The sequence below is a fragment of the Phalacrocorax carbo genome, chromosome 12 (genome assembly GCF_963921805.1).
Source record: "Phalacrocorax carbo chromosome 12, bPhaCar2.1, whole genome shotgun sequence".
Lineage (NCBI taxonomy): Eukaryota > Metazoa > Chordata > Aves > Suliformes > Phalacrocoracidae > Phalacrocorax > Phalacrocorax carbo.
The window spans coordinates 13,371,105-13,392,627 of NC_087524.1; the positions used below are offsets into that span (position 1 = coordinate 13,371,105).

Consider the following 21,523-nt stretch of genomic DNA (forward strand, 5'->3'; position numbering starts at 1 on the left):
TGTGAGAGACAGGAGAGGAGAGGGGGTGCCAGTGGGGAAGGGAGGGGGAAACCTTCTCTAAATCTCTGAGATCTGGTTCACGACAAGTGGTTCAGCTTCTGGACCCTCTGCCCTGCTCTTTGTTTTTGTTTAGTTTTCTTAATTCTCCTCTCTCAACAGGAGACAAAGGGGCTAAGTGAATGTAAATTATGAATTGTGTCTCAGTTGAGTTTACTGGAGTTATAATCTGGAGTTATAAAGAAAATATGAATGGCAGCGTGCCAGATCATCTGGTTTTATCTTTCTTTTTTTTATTATTAAAATCAGCTCTCACTGTATTTATATATAAATAGTATAGTCTGCTGTTAACACACTTAAAAAAACACACTTGTACTTTTTATTTTGTCTTTTCCTCTTCTCTTCACCTCAGTGGCATGCGTTATCCAGAGAAGAACAAGCGAAATACTATGAACTAGCAAGAAAGGAGCGACAGCTTCATATGCAGCTGTACCCGGGCTGGTCTGCACGGGATAACTATGTAGGTTCCTATGTAGGTGGAAATTTTTTTAGTAGTAGAGCTTGTAGAAATGTATATGTGACCTGCTGAACTACGACCACACATTGCACACAAGCACTACCTGGAAAGCATGCCTCAGGATCCCAATCTGGTAACAACAACGGGCGCTTCCCTCTGCAATACTAAAACTATTGGGGATTAATTCCCAGCCTTCCACTTGGAAGAGGCTTCCTGGCTGGGACTAGTAAAAGGTTAGAATTGGGGCATGACAGTAGAAGTCTGTGAAGAAACTCTTGCCTTCACCTTCACCAGCATCTGGAAATGCTGTTTGGCTTGCTGGTAATTTTAAATTTCATTTTTTAAAACAAAATTCAAAATTCCCCTAGTATGGCTTCTCTCCTTTCCACCAAAAAGATGAATAATTAGTGTCTTGTGCTTATCTGTGTGAGAGTATAGTGGAAGGTGGAAGAATGACTTATCCTAGCTTCAGAGAAGGACTGGCAAAACCAAAAGTGTGACTTGTTCGAAAGTCTTACTCTCAAGTGGGGTTAAATGAGTTATTCCACACTCTACTCTTGTATATTTTGAACACGATTTGCTTTTTCATGACCATGTTACCCTTCCCACCCACCCCCTCCTCATTTTTTAAAAAGTGTTTTGGAGTTTGTGATCGGTTCATGGAGTGTTTTTAAGATTGATTCCCGCTCTGCCTTCCAGAAAGCCTGTTTTGTAGCTAAAACTGCTAGAATTTTCTGCCTGTTAAAAACATAAGGCCAGTGTTGTAACCACTTGCTAGTAGTATATAACTCCTCCTTCCATGAAGGGTAAGTGCTGCATCTGGTAGTAAGTGTTTGCAAGTCTAAACCCATAAATTCTTGACAGATTTGCGGATTGGTGGGAGCTCTAAACTCTCTTTAATAGGATTGTAGCAGCATGTTGATTATTAAAAAAACAAAAAGTCACCTAAAAATTTCAAGGTCTCTAACTCCAGAATAAACTGTGCTCCCTACCTTCCAGACAGACTTCCCTGCAGGTTTGGGGACCAGCAGCTATAATATTGATGTCAGTTACGTATAGTGTTACACGTTTTGTTTTTGTTGGAGTCTGTCTCTTCCATCATCGTCATCATCACTGCCTGTTTTACTATAAATATCCTATTTTGCCGTAAGTCACATAAACTATGTGCTTTGTATATGGCAATGTTTACCTCTATGAGAATCTGAGCTTTTATGTGTATGGGTGGGAAGAAGCCAGTTCAGAGTCTACAGCGAAGCCTAGAGCAGCAGCAGCTCTCTACGCTCTTCCACCCTTTCAGCAGTGGAGAATACACCTGCTCACTTATTTAGCAATAGGTACTTAAGGACATTTTTTCAAATCTTTCTGTTCTTTCTTGATCATCTTGTCTTTCCATTGGGCTGTGCCTGGCTCCCCCGTCTGTTTGCTGTTGCAGGTGTAGCTGTGCATGCTTCTCAGAGACCTCATTAAGCCCGATGAGGCACTGCTCCTGCTTAAACACATTTTCCCTTTCTTCTCGGCAGTCTGGCCTGAGACTGTCAGACCATAGGCTTGAGGTAGTTCCTTGGCACTGTGCAGTATCATCTTCTTGGGTGTTCAAAAGGGAGTATAGGCTCGACTGAGGTTTCGGGAATGCTCATTCTGCGCAGTGACTGTGCCGCTGACAGATGGGCATGTACAAAGCCTTCAGTGTTTAGGACCTTTTACTTTTGTCCTCACCGTGTGAGCACTGAGAAACCCTTTCTTCTCAAGCTAAAAAGGACAGGATGAGAAAGCCAGCGCTTTCCCAGCAGCTTGATGCTGTACCCCCAAGTGACCTTCAGGGGGAACCTTCCTGCCTGAGGAGAGCACGGTACCTTTGCATCACACGATTGCATCATCCACAGGATTTATTTATTTCTCCTCTCCTGGTCCATTCAGAGCTCTCCAAGTTCCCCTCCTCCCTCGGCGTTCCGCAGGGTCTCGAGCCCTTCACACATCTAGAAGGGAAGCATGTTTGTGCTGCTTGAAATGGTTAAATTGTTAGGCATCTCACATCGGGCGCGAAGAAGAGGCCAGCTGTAGCCCAGGTCTTCAGAAACAGGAGCAGTACATTCAAGAAACACGGCTTTCAGCCTGCTCTTAAGAGAAGAGGATTCAGGGAATCCCTCGTGGCTCATTGGTGTCACAAGGCACATTTGCTCTTCCTGAGATCTAATATAAGATGTTAAGCAGCGCTGAGTGCTGGACTCAGAAGTATTTAAGGGTCTAGTCACCTCGCCTGCCGCTTGTCTAGAGAATTAGTACCAAAGACCTCTGCAGTCCTGTCAAAACCCATGTTGATTTGGCTCTGTGGAGGGAGCTGCCAAAACGGTTAGCAAGTATTTACACAAGTCTTAGGAGGACAATCAGAGGCAAAGGCAAACCGGTGTCTTCTGCAGAGCACTTGAAAAACTGCTGCCGTCATTCTTTTCTTAGGTCCATGTATTAGTTTAGCTACATAATCAGATATCTTCTCATAGCACAGAAATTGAACAAGGAAGCCAGGTGATTCTTCTCCCTGTTTCCTTTGAAAAGGATGTAAAAGAATTTTAGTGGGACCTCTGTAAGTTCTTTGTTAGGAATAGTTTTCAAAGCTTTTGTTGAAGAGGAACCAGAAGTTCCTGGACCCTGGCTGACATTCCTTTATACCAGCCATTTTTAACAGATCGCTGTCTAAAGGGGTTATAGTATTTCAATACCTGGCTTGAAGAGTTTGTAAAGGGCAGATGACTTCTGACCTCTGTTCTGGCTGGCCATCGTGTGAAGAAGTTATAAGGTCTCAAATTGGAATAGCCCTTGAATACCCAAATGTACTGCAAAAATTAAGCAAATTTGCCACAAGATGCAGTCTGTTAATTATGCAAGTGGCCTCCTTGAGATTAAACAAAAATCAGGCTTATGGTCCTGAGGCAATTGCCTGGTTTCAGTTATACTGTTGTAAACCTGGAAAAGATTCACTGACTTCACAGAGTTACTGTCAATCTAGATCAATATAGGTGGAGTAGTCTGAGCCTCTTGTATCTTTATGTAATATGTGGACTTCAAGATACTATGTTTTTCCCTACTTTATTCTCAGGGAGCTTTAGGAGCAATGCTTGTCTGTCTTGTCTGCCTGTCGTATTAGACATGGCTGCTGTAGCAAGTGACTCAGAGCAGCAACTTTCCGTATCCCCCAGAATGACCTCAGAGGTGTCGGAGGTGATTTCTCAGCAGCATCCAGGCCACAGGTTTATGTGCATGTCATTTAAAAATCCTTTAAAACTGACAGTGCGCACAGCTTTTTTCCGTCACCAGAAGGCTCTCGTGAACAAGATGGTGCTTGTCACAGCCTGGACAGCAGGGTGGCAGTTTACAACCCTGAGCAAGCAAGGGGGAATGAGTACAGAAGCCCCATGCCAGAAAGCCAGCTTTTGGGGCAGAAAAATATGATGATAACAAATCAAAATTCAACATTCATGTTGGGAATTTTTTACCAGTACATTCCAGGGAATGTATCATAGTGAGCATCCCAGACCTTATAGTGGATGTCCCAAGCTGAAGCCCAACCTTAACCATTTAGCTGGGAGCCAGACCAGCCTGCTGAGAAAGATGGCCACCATGTGGGAGAACCTCTTGGCTTCCCCACAGACATGTCCAGCTCTTCAAAAGTGCTGTGGGATTCCTTCTTCCAAGACATCTTTGTTCCCTCTCGACCACAAGAGACTGCCCAGTGTCTTTTCACCAACTTCTCTGAGTGCTACATCTTCAAAAGCCAGGGATCTCTGTGCGCTTCACAGTTGAAATTTCTGGCCTGAAATTTGTTGCATTTAGCATCTGGAGAGCTGTGAAAATTTACTCTGTCCCCTTGCACTGGCCTTTTTGTGCTACTCTGCAAACCCTGTAGCTCAGTGTTGGAAAAGTTTTTGTAGAAAATCACTTTTAAGCTGTGCTTATTACTTTTTAACACTTCCCTTGGAAAATTATTGTTGGGTTTCTACAGAAGTCAGGCTCCTGGTCATGTCCTCTCACACTCCTGGAGGGGAATGGAGAAAGGGCCTTTCTCTCTCCTGACAGAAGCCATAACAAATTGCATCATCTTGCGGGACAGTATTTGGGAAAGGGATGCAGTTTAGCAAAACATTACTGGTGATTTTTTTTTTTTTTGGTGACAGAGCAAAATGTGGGAAGGGTCTTAGTTATATCTGGATTTTTTTTTCTATTCCTGGCTTTGCTTCCTAAGTTGTCAGTGCATTTATAAACCTGCAGGTTAGGTTTTACTCATTACTGTGGCTTCCTCGTCTGCTTTAATGATCAGTTTCGGGTGCTGAGGAGCTCCAGGGGCTCAATCCAACCACACTCACGGGCTCTCCCACCTTGAATCTCCACTTTGACGCTTCCCTTCCCCACCCCACAGAAACGTGACCAGGAATGATTTATTTGAAGCAGAAGCAGACAAGTGTCAATGTTTCTGTGGTGATGATAATCTTACCTCAGAAGAAGCATCTTGCAAGTTGTTCTGACCCCTCCGCAGCTGCTTATGGCTTTGGTGGGTGTTAGCGGGGGCTGGTGGGGATGGGGTTGCAGTGAGGCTGCACAGGGTGGGCAGGCAGAGGCATTCCAAGATGCGAGCATCCCCTCGGGGCCCCCAGGCCTCGCTGCACCAGAGTGAGCCGGCACCGTGCTTCGGTGCCCTGCCCGGGGAGCTTCCCGCACCAGCCGCAGCCCTGTTGCTCGGTGGTGTCTTGCAAAGAGACATGTTTTAGGGGTTTTTTTAATCCTTCTCATTTGTGTATGTTCCCTGCAGGGAAAGAAGAAGAAGAGGAAAAGGGATAAGCAGCCAGGAGAGACCAATGGTAAGTAAAAATAAGTCTAAATCTCTTGCTTAGTGGAACTGTGGCAATCCTGGTGTGACACTCCTAGGTATGGGGGAGGTGGGTACGAGTCTCCTGGCCTCACGGGGAGCCGGTCCCTATACTAGGCAGCCTGTTTTTTTAATGCACTCTAATTATTTACGCATTATTGCCCTTCTAAAGCTAGTAACCCAGCCATTGCATGAAAGAGCCTCTTGTGACATTAGTCAAATTTGTACGTAATAATTGCAAAGCCTTTAACCGCAGAGCCGTAGTTGTAATGCCTATGCCATCATTTATAAAGTTGTCTGCTTTTTTTGCGCATATGTGTGTGCGTGTACGTACGTATGTATGTGTTTGATATTAATTTGGGCTGTACTTGTATGTTCTGATGCATGCCTTACAGTGGTAAATCGCACCCATTTTAAATTAAGGAGGTTTGCCATTCTATATAGGAAATTAGAAATACTGCATAGGCAATCTCATAGTCAATTTTGAAGAAGCCCTGCCTTAGTTTTTTTGAAGCCTTTGTATAATTTGTTCTTTTTTTTCAGAACACAGCGAATGTTTCCTAAATCCTTGCCTTTCACTTCCTCCGATTACAGGTGCTAACGTCATTTTGAGTCATTTAAAATAGTTTATAAACTGCTTTTTAATTTTTTTCCTGCCATTATAGATTTTAACATTAAACACGTATGACATTAAGAAAAAAATACCATCCACACGTTTTGATAATATTTATTTATATATCTTTATCTATTATATGTTTGATAGTATTTTTTAATTTTGTTTTTCGTTTTTGTAACAGTTGCTATTAAAACAGTAATACAGTAAAAATAACGCAAGAGTTGTACTAACTGTGCAAATTGAATATGCAGTATTTCTTTAAAGAGACTGATAAAGAATGGAAGCAAGTCAGTAATGAACCTCCTTAATCTAATGGCATTTTTCATGGCTCCCACTAAGTCTTCTCACATTAGCATGCATATGCATTTTTTTATTATTATTTTAGTTTTGGATTTTTTTTTTCTTTCTGCTCAAATCTATTCACTGCAATTCACTAGCTGTACTAACTCAGCACCTTGCCATGCTTTACGTTTTATTTTCTGGCTGATACTAACATACTCATTCCGCAATCTACTTATTCTTATCCATTCTTTTAAATATAAATTAATAAAAACAAATAAATTGAATGTTATTCCAAAAGCTGCATTATCCCAAGAGATATAATTTCCTTTTTTTTTTTTTTTTTTCCTCTCTTATTTTTATTTGTATCTGAGTTGAAGAAAAAAGCATGTTCAGGATCTAACTTCCATACTCAGCTTCTTTTCTTCCTTTCCCCCCTCAAAAAAGAGAATAAAAAACCCCAGCCCAAATAAATCTTGCCTGAAACATCCTGCTAGACCAGCCACAATGACTTTCCTCTACCTGCTCTTTTAAAAGGGAAAGAAACAGTCCTTTATAAAGGGATACTGCAGCTTTAATTGCAACAGCTAATCTCAAGAGTTGAATAAAAATGTGATTATCACTTTTTTTTTAACTTTTAAATCAAAAGTCAATATTTTGCAATTAATAATGAGGACATTGATTTTTATTCCCTTTTTTATTTTTATTTTTTCCTTATTTTTATCTTTCTCTTTTTTCTCCCCTTTTCTCTCTTCCTCTCTCTCTCTCCCCCCCTCTCCCCTTTCCTCTTTTTCCTCTCTCCCTTTTCTGCTCGCTTTTCTTGAACTCATTCAGACCTGAGCGCTCCTAAGAAATGCCGAGCGCGCTTTGGCCTTGATCAACAGAATAACTGGTGCGGCCCCTGCAGGTGTGTATAGTTTTCCCAGACTCGCTATGGCTGATTTGCAGCTGGTTTATTTGGTACTTTCCCCTTTTTTTTCCTGCCTTGTTGCTTTGTAGCTCTGTGTTGTGATCTAGAAGACACAAGGGAGTGGGACACTGCCATGAGTTATCATCTCTCTGAAAGGGTTTTGCTTTTTTTTTTTCATTGTTGGTCTTTTTTTTTTTTGCCTTCCTCTTTGCTGCTGCTAGCCAAAAATCCACTGTAAAACAGCATCAGCCTTAAGCCCATCTGATCCGTGGCTCAACCACGCTCCTGCCCTCCAAGCCTCCACCCAAGGAAAGTCGCTCCCAAAGCCCTTCATAACACGGCCTTGAGCGTGGTACCGACACCGGACAGACACACGGCCGTGTCAGAGATTTTTTTTTCTTGTTTTCATTTGGCTCATTGTGAAAGTCCTGTTTTCCTTCCTGCCCTTGGTACGAGGGGAGATTACCAAATAAAACTAAGGTGATTGAAAGCTAAACGTAGCTGTAGCTAAGATGACGCAGTCCAAATGAGCTCTATCCACCATTGTGTTGTATTTTTTGTGTTTACCTTATGCTAACAGATGCAAATACTCCAAAGAAGTGTCGGGCATTGTTCGGGCTTGACCGACAGAGTTTATGGTGCAAACCATGCAGGTATAATACTACCCATTAGGCCTTTGGGGAAATAAAAGCAATCTGTCCTCTTAGTGCATTTGTGTGATTTTATTTTTTTAATCTTTTTTCCCCACTCCCCACCTTTCTCTCTCCCACAGCATCAATTGCTAATAATCTTTGATCTTTGGAATTTCTTGCTAATTTAATGCCATTTTCTCTCTTTCTTTACCAATAACCTCTCCATGGTGGTAGAACTGGGAACAAGAAAACATCAAGTCCTTAAAGCTGGCAGTTTTTTCGCATTTTTATTATTTTTTTTCAGATTGTCAGCAAAATGAATGTTTAGCTGGACATCTATATTTTGTCTTTCATTTGGTTCTATGTCTGCTGCCTCCAAAGGCTTTTTAAAAAGGTTCTGGGATCTGCAGCACAAGTACGTTTCTCATTAGTAGAGATGTAAAAGCCAGTGTTTGCAGCTTATATTGTACTCATTTTTTTGGTGTTATCTGCAAAATAAAATAGCTACCTGTAGGCTTCTGTGCCTCAGTAAGGTTTATGTAGATACCAGTTTTTTAAATGGTGTGATGTCTTTTTTTTTCTGATTCTGAAAATACGTTTTTTCCTAAATTTTATCCCGACAAGTGAGCTGCAAATGCCTGAACTCTAGATAAAACTAATTATAACTTTAGTAGCACAGTTTCCAGCATTAAAAGGAGATGAAAAACATCAGAGAGCCCAAATTTCAACAGCCCATGTTCTACTGGAGTTTAATTCCATGTATAACTCAGTACGTACTTCTTTCTTGGTGGAGGGATACCGAGTAGTTCTTTTCTCATTCCTTTTTCCTTATATGATCGCATTTGGTTAAATTTGTTGTTTCTTTGTTCTGATACAAGCAGTCTTTGAATTTGGAATATTATGATGGTAGGTATTTCAACCCAAACCACACTCTGTGTGTAGTGATTCCTCTCCCACATTTTCCCCTCTTACTCATGCCAGTCCCATGTGCTCCATCTCATTTAGAATGTAGATCAGACGTCCATCGTATTTTGTGTATGCACGCAGTCTTGTTTGTGCTTAGTGTCGAGGAACACACGGATCGAGGGTGGTGTTGTATGTCAAAAATACCAGCTAAGGCACCAGAAGTGTCTTCAACAGATTGCATATTGTCCCATTCAAGGCATTCTAGTACCAGGTATTGGGGTCTTAAATACCAGGACCAGTATGTATGTTAGACAAGCTTTGAAAGCAGCAGTTGCTTAAAGCTTAAAGGAAGAAGAGTTCAGTCCACAAGAGCTGGGTAGCCACTTTACTCTGCCGGGAGGCTCGAGTCTCATGCTAGCCAAAGACTCGAATGCTGTGTTTAATTAGGCTTTATTCTGTCGTTAGTTCACTACACACTATCAGCAGATATTTGTGTAGTCTAGAGATAGAGCATTTGAAACATGTCAGGCTCTGTATGCCAAGTACCAGGACGGGGGGCACATCATGTTTGTGTTGCTTTATCTTTCCCTAGCTGCTTAAGTAAACAGCATACTTTTAAAACTACATTTTATCAGCAAGGGGACTTTTCATTCGGTCTGTACAGTGCTTAGGTTACATGTGAAGCATGTTTATGCTCTCTTAACTTAGGCCAGATTTTGGTCAGAAATCTTCAGCACATCAGAGACGTCAGTGGTGTAGCTGATAGCTTTAGGCTTACTGATCTAGAGTCAGCTGCTTTTCTTTTTTTTTTTTTTTCTTTAAATTGCATGGAGGCATTTTATCACTAAATATTATAGCATTTCTCTCCTAGTTCTGGTCCTAACCATTGTAACATTGCATTTGCTAGCATGGTAGCATTTTGTAGCGCATCTTAGGTAGATGCTAAAGATGTGCAGTTTGCTACTACAATAGAAACTGAGACATTTTTGCTCACAGCAACTGAATAAACCCATGTCATCCTCTGTGGCCTTCACTCATGGCAATTGCAGCACTACAGCTTTCCCGATGCTGTCCTGGGCCTAGTTTCAAGAGCAGCACAAGCAGGGCCAGGTCTGTTGGTGTTTGCCAGACTGATGCAGCAGTTGACGCTTTCAGAGCGACACACAAGTGAATAATCCTCACTGGTGCCTCCGAGGGGCAATATGTAGTAGTATTGTTACCACTTTTAAGAGAGCAGAACTGAGGCACAAAGAGCTCCTTGGATGCTTACTTATTCCCCTTCACCAGTGTTGCCTGGTGCTGTTCACTTCTGGTAAAATTTGGCTTGCAAGGTTTGGGTTTTTACCAACTCTGCGTTCTGTCCCACCTAGCCATGACATGTACATGACCACGGATAACATGGTGGGAACGGTACAGGCTGGAGAAATGTCCCCCCCTTGAGCCATCGTGATTTAAGTAAATGGCTTTTCAGACTGAAAGTGGCCACACTATTAAAGAGTTTAATATACAACAGAAGCAGAGGAAGCAATCTGCTCCCTTTATCCTAGTCAAAGGAAAATTACTTCATACCGGTAGCATACCGGTGGGTTTAGTTTTTAAAAGGTTGTTAACTCTGCACGCTCAAAAAGTCAGGTAGACCTGGTTTAAGTCTGCTTTGCCATGGGAACACTTCCTTTCAGGCCACAGAACTTAAATAGTATTTTTAAAATAATTTTGAATTTTTGACATACTAGATTCAAACTGCCTCCAGTGAAATAATTAACTGCCTCGTAGGTTCGGAGCAATCCAGTCAAATGGCTTCGGGACCACCGTCAATGAGGCAGGCAGAGCTTGGGCCTCTGCTTGCAAATTATTTTAATCTGGGGAAGGGGGGGAGCCTTGCAGTCTCCAAATTGTGAAAACCCACCTTTCCACACAGGTAATGTCAGTGAGCTTTTTGAAGCATCACTGTTCTGCTTTGCCAGTGGAGCTGTGCGGAAGGTCCAAGCGTGAACTGTGGCCCTGGTAGCGTTGCACAGCTGAAGCTAGGAAGTGATGGGACAGAGGAGAGGGGAGGGTAGAAAGAGCAGCAGAGTTGTCCTTAGCCAAGAGCCAGAGGCTTCCCGTGTTGTTTGTGGACGGTAGAAGAATTAACAGGTTCTGTTTTGAGCCCACCAAATTAATTTTTTTTTCTGTCTTTTAACGTTGCTCTAATAAAGCATGGTTTACAGCCTTCACTTGCTGTCTTCTATTTTTCTTCCCTTCTTTCTTTTTAACATTTAAGTTGCATGGTTGTCTTTAGTTTTTAGCATGTATTGATCTGCAGGCTAACGTGGTTAAAACTCTAATAGCCCTAACCCCTTACCTTGCCATGTGGAACGTGGAGCAGAACCTGAGAGCAGAGCCTGAGTCTCTGGAGGAAGGGATGTCACAGCACTGGTCCCTCACTGAAGCTGGTGGAAAGATGGGGTGCCAGGGTTGCTGTTCCCTTCCTGGCTATGGGAGATGATACCTTTTAACTCCAGGATCAAGCTGGTTAGATCTCCCCTGCAGTCGAGAGACATCTTTCCCCGTTGCCTAGACAGCAGACCTTGGTTTGACCCAAGTCAGACGCAGTTGCCGTACATGGGGGAGAGCACTGACGACCAGCAGTGGAGCTGGGGCGCCTACGCGAGCAGAGAACGTCACCCAGCGACGTTCAGCTGCTGTGCTACGCTCGTCGCTTCCTCTGATGAAGTTGCTGAGCTAGGGCAAGTTATCCACTGGAGGGGGAGAGCAACCTACTCCTTCATGTTGGGGGCTTTGTGCAGCTTAGCTGAGCGTCCAGAGTTTTCGTGGCAGAGCTGCTCTAGACAGACATCTCATGTGTAACAGTGGTTCAGCACTTCCCATGGAAAGTGTGCTTGTGAATAGGAGGGCTGGAGAGCCATCATTATTAGGGTCAAGGTGGCCACTGAATGTCATTCTGCCAGATGCCATGGTTGTTTGCCTCATTATTTCTGTCCTGCTACTAGAATTGTCTTGCATATACTTGGCAAGAGAGATGGTGTGAAACTCATCTGTTTTCATTGCTCCTTTACATTATTAAGTGGACAGAGGGAGGAGAAAAGATCTCTGTCGGGTCACTTATTTATTTGAAGATGAGCGGCTCTTGCAAGACTCTCGTATTCCCTGGTGTGAAATAAGCTCCCCATTTCCCCTTCACCTTTGTACCTGTCGTCGTGCTCTTCATCTACTGAAATTGGATCCCACTCTGGAGTTAACATGGATGGCCTCTCAGAGGAAAATTCCCCAAAATGCAGACGAGCAGCTTCCCAAATCTACCACTCTCCCTTAAAACAAAAAGTAAAACTGAGTCGATTTAAAGCCACAACCTGCAGGCCATACAACCAGTTATTCTTGTTATTTTGGATCATACTCTGTATGCTGTTCTTTTCCTGATTTTTCTTCTGTTTGCTTTCTTTGTTTGTTTTGATTTTATTTCCCCTCTCTCTCATTCTCTCTACTATATATCCCTCCTGTATCACTCTGATGTTTCTGGATTTGGTGTGGTTCTTAACAGACAAGAAAGCAATGAGCAGTAGTTTGCAGCCCTCCTTGCCTCCCAAGGGCAGTGCATCGTTAAGACATGACAGCTGATGCAGGTGTAGAGATAGCCCCGTTGAGTTGGACAGCGTTATGGGACATCTTGAGACACCACCAACTACCCAGAGCTTTTATTTTATACGGATTAAGTTTGGGGTTGTTTTTTCCCTGGAGGAATGTTGAGTTTGTAGATTAGCACAGTGGGCTCCAAAAACATCTTATCTGATTTTCTGATTATTAAAGTAACTAAGGAAAGGAGGCGGCCTGAAGGTGAGGGGGGTGAAGAGACCTTTCCAAATCTGTTAGCGGAGGGGAGGTTCCCGAGCGGGCTCAGTGCCGAGGACACCCTGCCAGACCCCCAGGACGGCGCATGGGGCCGGGGTGCCGCCCGTGCAGAGCCCAGAGTAGCTAATGGACGGCTCTTTGCTTTAGATAACTGTCTCCATCAGCGTCTCTGCCCTTTATTCACAGATAACTCTCTCCCTGTTTCTAGGAGAAAAAAAAAGTGCGTTCGCTACATACAAGGTGAAGGCAGCTGCGTCAGCCCACCCTCTTCAGATGGAAGCTTACTAGACTCTCCTCCGTCCTCACCCGCCATGCTCGCCTCCCCCTCCAGAGACTCGAAACCACAGACTGAACAAACGCAACCCCTCTCGCTCTCATTGAAGCCCGACCCGCTGGCGCACCTGGTCATGATGCCGCCGCCATCCTCGCTCGTCCTCGCCGAGAGCGCTGCGAGCAAGCCCGGCGCCCTGCCTGCCGCCAGCTGCCCCAACGGGGCCCTGGACCACCCGCCGGCCGCCCTCCCGCCGGCCGCCGCCGCCGCCGCATCCCTAGCACAGCCCTCGACGTCCTCCTTGCATTCCCACAGCTCGCTGGCGGGGACACAGCCCCAGCCGCTCTCCCTTGTAACCAAGTCCTTAGAATAGCTTTAGCCTCGTTAGCCCTTTCGGTTTCCTTCGGAGGGATTGAATTCTGTTGGGATTTGGGGTTTGTTTTGGGTTTTTTTTTTTTCTTTTTCTTTAATTTTTTTTTTCCTTCTCCTCCTCCTCGTCGTCCGCTGTTCGTTGTCGTTTCTCGGTTTTGTTTTTAATTCGTGCCACGTGGCTACATTAGTTGATGTTTTATCGAGTTCATTGGTCAATATTTGACCCATTCTTATTTCAATTTCTCCTTTTTAAATATGTAGATGAGAAAAGCCTCATGATTCTGCCAAAATTTTTATCAACAGCTGTTTAAAGTCTTTGTAGCGTTTAAAAAATATATATATATACATAATTGTTATGTAGTTCCAATAGCTTAGTTTTAAAGACTGATTTTAAAAATTAAAAAAAAAAAAAAGAAGCAATTTTGAAGCAGCCCTTGCCGGAGGCATTGGTTCTTTATTATTTGTATTAAATACGAGCTTGCGAACCAATCATTTTACATCTGGTTTTTAAACCTTTAAGGGCACAACGAATGCAGTGCCGCTACTACTTCTTTTTTTTTTCTTCCTTGTGTGAAACAACCTTTATTGTGATGTTACTTGTTATTGTTTAAATGTACAGAAACAAAGGGTTAAAAAAAATGTGTTAATATACCTTGTTCCATGGTGTTGTTCTTTTGGGGGAGGGAACGCTACTCAACAATTAAAAGTATCACAACGCTATTGGACCAGTAGTATTTATTGCTTTAGAAATTGCTTGTTGTATCTGTATGTTGTCCCTTTTTAAATGTTTTTTTTTTCTTCTTTTTTTCTTGAAGCATTGTATAAAGGTTTTTTTTTTTCCCTTAGTGTAAGCATCTTATATATAACAACTCATTTGTACAAGGTTTTTAAGTTTATATATAAATGTGTATATATATATTTTTTTCTGGGATTTTTGTTTTTGATTTCCTTTTGTGATTTTTTTGGTTTTGTGCTCTATGAAACACAGTTGCCACCAAATGGACATTCGCAGATGCATTTTTTCAAGGATCAATAGTGTAAAAAAAATTGCTTTAAAAGCCATTACACATAAAAAGACTTGAAAATTTAGCAAGGGAATTTTTAGCAACGCTGTTTGTAAAACAGCAAGGTCCAAGTGTCTCCCGTTCAGAACTGCAGCTGAATCCCCTGCGACATTAGGACTGTAGGCTGTGTGCAAAATTTTTATGTGCCAAAATTCTCAGTGACTTTTAACTTTCTCCCGACAACTTTTTTTTTTTTTTTTTAATGCTGTAATTTTTTTGTTCATCATGTTTTGCTGTGATGTTACATAGGTAGATATGTATGTAGTTTTAATGTCACCTATAACAGACGTGTTTGGTAGCAGATTGTCCGGAAAGCATTTAAAATGAAGAGGTATAAACCCTTAAGGGCCAAATTCTGTATATTAGATTATTCATAAGAGGAAAATCAGACTGCCACTTTTATGTACACTTACTACATACAGGTAGGTAGCAAACTTAAAACAAAAAAAAAAACTAGGCATGTTGATGTTGCAAAAAACGCTGTATAAAGCTGAAAAATTGTTCATCTGTTCATTCAGTGCCATTGTAGTTGACATGAAGCGATTGTAAAACTGTCTCAGATTTTTCTCTGGTTTATTAAGATGCTAACTATAACATTTTTTGTGAATACTTTGAATGTTTCCTAACAGTTGTGATGTTACTGTTCCGTTTTATGCTCTTATTCCGATTTTCATTTTTAATGGTTTGGAAGCCATTTTTTGTAATGAATAAATGTTCATGCTGTACAGTATCTGTAGCATGCAGTTCTGGATTAATAAAAGCAACTTAGTATGTGCAGAGAATGACTTGTTAACTCATTTATGCGTTGACTGCATTTCACTCTGGCCAAAAAGATTTACAGCCTGAGTGGAAAACTTCCTTGAAAAAAATTTTGTGAAAATCGTGCAACTTGCAGCCAGCTCTAGTCGTGAGAAATCCTCAGTTTCCTTCAGCTTCCTGTGCTGCCGCCTGCTTAAATGCGTTTTGCAGTAGCCCTCTCCCTGCTCAGCAAGCTTTTGTTTTAAGAGTTGAAAATTTTTTAAAGCAAAAATGGAACGTGAGTTGGCGAAAGACAAATAGCATGTGAGCTAAAGTAATGCCATCCCTCTGTGTGAAGTGATCCTGACTGGGGGACAGGGGACCAGGGCTGATGATACCTTTAGCTTTAAAACATTTTTGTTCAACCTGGTGATCCCACAGCACGAGGCTGATGCACTGTAGCGGTCCCACAGGAGAGCTTAGATAGTCCTAATTAGTCAGAGTCCTTGTGCCGGCCTTAGGGTTTATCTCCTGGGTAGATTTGAGGCCATTTTTACATATATATGTTTGTTTGTTTGTTTGTTTGCTTTTGAATGCAGTGAGCCCTTGCAGCACAGCCTGCTCCCAGCGCTGAGCATCCACCTGATGCAGCAGTGCCTGCAGATGCTGCAGAATGAGAGTGAGCTCACATGCAAGAATTTTTATTAAATGGTTGCTTTGGGTCTTTTAAACTCAGTCGGGATTTAAGCTTCATAATTTCCAGGATTCTCTCAGAAAGCGGATGTCACCATAGCCCCAGTCATCTTGGAAAATCTCCGCCATAGCAATTTCTACATTGGCACTTGAGGACAATCAAATGCAAAGGTCCCGGAGCAGGCTTGTTTCCTGCCAGCGTGCCAGTGTGTTGCTCAGGTAATGCACTTCTCTTCAGTCGGTCTTGTTGGACTCTGCGGGAAGGGTAAGTATTCTTCCACGTACAGGTAAACAGGTGAAGTGACTTTTTGCAGAGACCTGGGAATGGGGCCATTTCAGGAAGCCCGTTCCCGGGGGCGAGACCGTGCTCTCCCTCGCTGCGGGGGTCCAATAAAACCGAAACTGGCTGCAAAGCAGTTGTTGGCTGAAGAAGGAATTTGTTTTGTAGAGGGGCTGGGAGGTACTGGGTGAAGTACTAAATAATGTTTAAACAGAATATATAGTACTTGAAATTGCTACCAATTTTTAAATTACTAGTTTACAAGCCAGAGACTTTTTTGTTTCAAAAGTGTTAATACATGAGTATTATACATGAGTATTGCTTCATATTTCCTATTAGAAGGATTACATCCGGTGAATTTTTTACCAAGCTCCATTTTTCTCTCTTGGTCCAAGGCCTGATGCTGTTTCTGTTGTGGTCTAGCACAGTGCTCCCCTTGACTTGAGCAGAACATGTCCCTTGTCACCCGTGACAGGCATGTGGGCAGGCAGGTGGGACGGGACTCTGCGATGAGGAAGAGGGTGTTGCTGCGAAGCCTTTGGGGAAGATGCCAAATCTTGCTGTTGTTGGTAGCCTGCAAATTGAATGCAATGCTCAAATTACTCTCCTGCTATTTAAGGTTTCTAGGGAGTTTTTTTTTCTTTATCCTAAACTTTTTGACTCTTGCTAGAGCATGGCCATCCATCAGCCAGACACATGTACTGCATCTCTACTGGGGATAGCTGCTCTCTTCTAATGTAAAACATAGTGCTCCAGGGAGATCTTTGAATGCCGTGATTCAAAGGAGACACCATCAAGGTATGATTCATATAGCCAGGAAAATAGCGTGTTCTTTGCTCGCTGCTTTATTAGCAAGCCTTTGGAAAGCAGAGTCCAAAAACACTGTTCCTGAACAAATTGGTTTTCCCTCTGTGCGCACGGTGAGAGAGGCACGTGTTTGAAAGATAGGTTGAACAGAGCTTGTGAGTGGTGGATAGCTCGTGCAGGGAACTCTAGTTTGTTGTGGAAAACAATTGCTTACTCCTCAGAAAGCAATGGCTTGGTTTTCATGTAGGTTGTGCATTGACTGTGTCCCTTGATGAGCTTATGCCTTCAGATTTGCTTCCAGATTCCCTTTGCTCATAGGGCCTGAGCTGGGTCACGGCTCCTAGGAGAAAATTACTGTTTTTTATATATACTCCCTTTGTGCCCAGGAGTCACAGCCAAGGACCCCACTGGATGAAGTACACTGGAAATGTGTTGGAAAGACAGCCCTTCCCGTACACTGTAGGTGTAAAATAGGGTGACCAACTGGCTACGGGGGTATGGCCTGATCACCCTGTTCACTCCCAGATCCGTGCAAGTGAGGGCAACCCCCAGAGCAGGGTGGTGACAAACTGGCACGCTCTGTCCTTGTGTGGGGCAGCCATGGGACAGCATGGGGCCCTATGTACGGTGGGTAATTCACTGCAGCTATTGCTTCCATCTGTTTTTATGGGATAAGGCAAAGCAGCAAGTCAGTGTATTGCATGTTCAGGAGACATTTACTTTCCATTAGTTTTGTAAATCTCATTTTTCACTTAGTGTATGGAATTTTAAAAAGTTTAAGCAATTGCTGACTCAATAAAGCAGTGCCACATGGCTTTAAGCTTTGCTTAAAGGAAAAAAAGGAAGCGAAAGGCAGGAAAAAAGAGCATCTTTAGAGTCCTGTTCATTTCATTAGACCATAAAAAGATGCAAAGAGAATTCACAGTAAAATAGTTGCATGGGCCATTGCAACAATCATGCAAGCAAACAGTAATAATAAAAATGAATATGTGTGAAAGTGCTGCCCAGCTATGTCTGGCATACACGCAGGAATTCCTTACCACCTAAGACTCTGGGTAAAGATTTTGGATGCTGTTTTGGGAAAGATGTCCAGCTGAAGACTAAATTCAATACAGGAGCAATATTGAGCTTCAGTGGTCTTTGTTGGGCAGGAAGGCTAAAGCTCTTGGAGCCTTAAATCTATGAATATGCAAATGTGCTCAGAGATTATAGCAATTACTATATTATAAAAAAGGGTAGTCAGGTACTTTGGCATTCATTTTAAGATGTTCTTGGAAAACATCTTGAGACTTAAGACAGATCAGCTACAACTGAATGCATCCCAATGGCCCATCATTGTCAATAATGTCACCAGCCCATTTTAAGGGCTCCCTGAGGACAGGAGTCTGCCAACCCCCTGAGCTGATTTCCTTCAGGGATCAATCCAAAATATTCGCTAATGACTTGCATCCATGTTCTAGGAGTTGCTCTTTTTCTGAGGTTGAAAATCCATTTAATTTGGGGCAGGGGGGTGTTAGCCTGGACCTCTAAGGCAGTGGAGATCATGAAGTCATGCTGTCCGTCCATCTGTTTGTCCCTCTCCTGATAACTCTTGTATCCTCTGGCATTTTGGACCAGACTTGACAGCGGCAGTCAAACTCTTGGAGATAATAAAGTCCCTGTGAGTTCCAGGGAAATCTCTACCGACACTGAGAAGAGAGGCTTTCCAGATCCACTGCTGAAGAAAAGGCAGGGAGAGCTCAGCTGTTATCCATTCTCTCTGGCAGCATCCAGATGGCCAATTATCACACGTCTACTTCTGGACCAGCATCTGTGCTCTCCTGCCCAGCTGGCAGGCCAAGAAGATTACGTAGGAGACATGGAGAGCACTGGGGTGTTGGAGGGAACAAGGGACATGGGAGAGAGTTAAGGGTATAGCGAAAACTGGAAATATTGCAGCTGCAATATGTAATATTATGTAAGATTGCAGCAAGGAAGCAAGGGGAGGGGAAGGACGATGGGGAGACAGGAGACACAGCTGCAGGACACCAGGCCTTGCTAATGTTACTGCTCACAGAGCAATGCTGCTCTGAAAGAGTAGACGCTGTGGTGTTACCAGCTCCTTGGCTCCTTCTTTCTCATGTGCCTGCACCCGCTCACCAAGGAGAAGCAGAGCCCTGCTTGGGAGGTACCCGCCGGCAGGGGCTCTGCCCAGGCAGGCCGTGATGCCCTGGTCGCGCCCCCCCACCAGAAAGTCTGCAGGGTGGGAAAGGCTCAGGGTGTTTTCACAGACCTGTAGCATGGTGAGGAACAGAGTTGGGTGTGGATAGCAAGAAGGTTTTGTTGTGTTTGGGGTTTTTTTCCCCCCAAAAAGAGAAAAAACGTTGTTATCTTACTTGCAAACAAGCCCATTTGTAGTAGCTGGTTCCCAGGCATTAGAGAACACCCTGGTTTTAATCTTCCTCAGAAAATGTCTCCTTTACTCCCTTATTTTGTGTTCCCCTTTGAATATGTTGCTGGAGTATTTTTGGATCTAACTATATCTTTTTAATCTGTTCCCCCCACCCCTTCTCAGCCCCCGCTGCCTCCCTGCCTGCTCCTCCTTCAAACTTATATAATGGCACATTATACAAAATAGCTAAGCAGGTGGTATTTTTAAAGACAGTGAGTGAGCATTTTTTTGGCCTAAATTTGGAATGAAACAGATGGATTTTAAGACTCTGCTTTTCTATGAATAGTAACCGTTGTTCTCCACTGCCTTAAACACCAATTTCAAGACCACCTCCAGCAACCAATCAGCACTCCGTTATTTAATTATAACAAAATTCTTAGCTCTGTCTGCTGCTGCATGGGCAAGTGGGGGGCACTGGATCAACTTCTGGAGCCAGGCAGACTTGCCAACAATAATTTTCCTTTTCCCACAGGGCCGAGGGGGCCTGGAGCGGGTTCCAAGTTCCTCCTAAACTGGCTGTTCAGTTTGGGCTCCCTGACAGAGTGCTTGAAAAGGGTTATAGAAAGGCAGATAAATGCACTTCTTGTTGCAAGCTTCCCTGACAAGCCAGGCCTCCAGAACAGTGATCTCATTCCTGCCTCATTATTAGTGGTGCCAGATTTTTTCCATTAACAGGTAATTGAGTCGAAACTAAAATAAGCAAAGTTTGTTTTATCCAATGCATTTTCTTGCTTGCTTGTGAAAGAAAAACACTTTAGAGAGGAATTTGCTTTTAATGTTCATGGAAATGTATTTACATCTTAGAGATTCCTCTCTGCTGTAGTGTAATTAACCTGACTGGTCTTTTTGTTATTGTTGTTTTGAGTTTTAAAGCAAAGACATTGGCAAGGCTTAACTCTTTTTTTTTTTAATGGTTTGGATTCCCTGGGACCAGTGGGGTTGAAATCACCCTTTCTGTGCACGGCCACACGTGTTATTCTGCCCCCGTGTGTGTGTTCACATTGTGTGATTGACTTCACCCATGGCCCCAGAGAGGAAGCAGGAGCAGGACCCCAACAGGACGATGCTGTGCACCACTTCCAGGCTCACGGTAAACTTTGCCTTCCAGAGGGGCTGCAGGGACACTGTTGGGACCAGTCTGTGTCTTCTCTCCTGATCGAACAGGAAAACGAAGTGGCTGCCTGCAAAATGCTCATGGTCTTGCTGAAGATTGTTTCTAATCCATGTGGTTATGAAGGCAGAAGGGACAAGTGTAAAATCTGGGCTACGCGTGCTTCTGCTGAGACAACGTTGCTTGTAGAGGAGGAGAGAAACTTTCTACCTGTCGGGTGTGTCTGCGCACAGGGATTGCCAAGCCATCTGCCTCCAAGCCAAGGAAGTGCCAGCGCCAAGAAAACCTGAGCAGCTCCTCAGCCCGCGGCTTCAGGCTTCCCTGTGCAGCCACCGGGTCACCTCCTCCCCCTTGGCTGCAGAAGAGCCAGCCCTGCCCTGGGGAAAAGGCAAAGGCCTCAAGAACAGCATGTGAAATGCTGCAAGCCCTTGGGGACAAGCATGTCCTGCAGAGAAATTCCTACCAATGTGGATGTCATCCCATTTTTTGAGGCATCTCCCTCATGCCTCCTAATCCTCTGGTGCTGGGCTGCCTTGGGGGTCTCTGGGCCACCCTACTCATCAAGCAGTGAATTCCCTTCAAAATTCACAGGACTGATGCCCAGAAGCATGGCTATTTTCTGACCTAGCTTGGGTGTCTGAGACAGTTGCTTCTGGAGTCAGTTCTGTCCTTACCACTAGGCAAAGCAGGCGCCTCTTGTGCTCATCCCCTGACCCATGACCTGAAGTAAGCAAAACCTGCAGAGACTTTGCCTCATTTCAGCTACTAGTTTACGAGGAAACAGTTGACGATGCTGAAGAACAGACAAGTTTCATGTTTGTGAATTTGGGCTATTCATGGAGGTAGGCTCCTGCCTACTTTACCCTTGTGAATGAGGCCATGTCCACCAGTGATGCCTGGCACTTGAGCACTTTGCCCGTAAACTGACATTCTTCTATCAACTGTGTTTCTGTGTAACCTCCTCTCCAGCCCTTTGCAAAGGAGCAAAGAGATGGGAGCGTCACCGATGGGCTGGTAGCCCTGGACAGAGGCGGGGGAGGTTGAGGGTGCTGAGTGTGGGCTGCGGGATGGGGACCACAGCATGCCCCGCTGCAGCTGAGACCCCGTAGCGGGGCAGGGGAAACGGGTGGTGGCAGAAGTGCTGAGCATGGCAGCGGTGCCTGCCTGCTGTGTGCCGGCTCAGCCTCACATC

General features: G+C 43.7%; 1 protein-coding gene across 23 annotated transcripts in view; it reads left to right on the forward strand.

Annotated features, from left to right (window-relative positions):
* The window catches only part of TCF7L2 (transcription factor 7 like 2), a 181,213-nt gene extending 166,160 nt beyond the window's left edge, over window positions 1-15,053 (forward strand). For 6 of the 23 annotated variants that reach the window (XM_064464164.1, XM_064464172.1, XM_064464174.1 and 3 more), the window contains 5 exons: window positions 410-517; window positions 5,316-5,364; window positions 5,916-5,966; window positions 7,102-7,174; window positions 12,773-15,053. In XM_064464164.1, the coding sequence (XP_064320234.1) occupies window positions 410-517; window positions 5,316-5,364; window positions 5,916-5,966; window positions 7,102-7,174; window positions 12,773-13,208 (717 nt within the window). In that variant the 3' untranslated portion in view covers window positions 13,209-15,053. Of the gene's footprint in view, window positions 1-409; window positions 518-5,315; window positions 5,369-5,915; window positions 5,967-7,101; window positions 7,179-7,757; window positions 7,832-12,772 lie in introns of those variants that run through there. The other 17 variants (XM_064464182.1, XM_064464184.1, XM_064464185.1 and 14 more) reach the window with 10 other exon arrangements.
* Window positions 15,054-21,523: the final 6,470 nt, after the last annotated feature.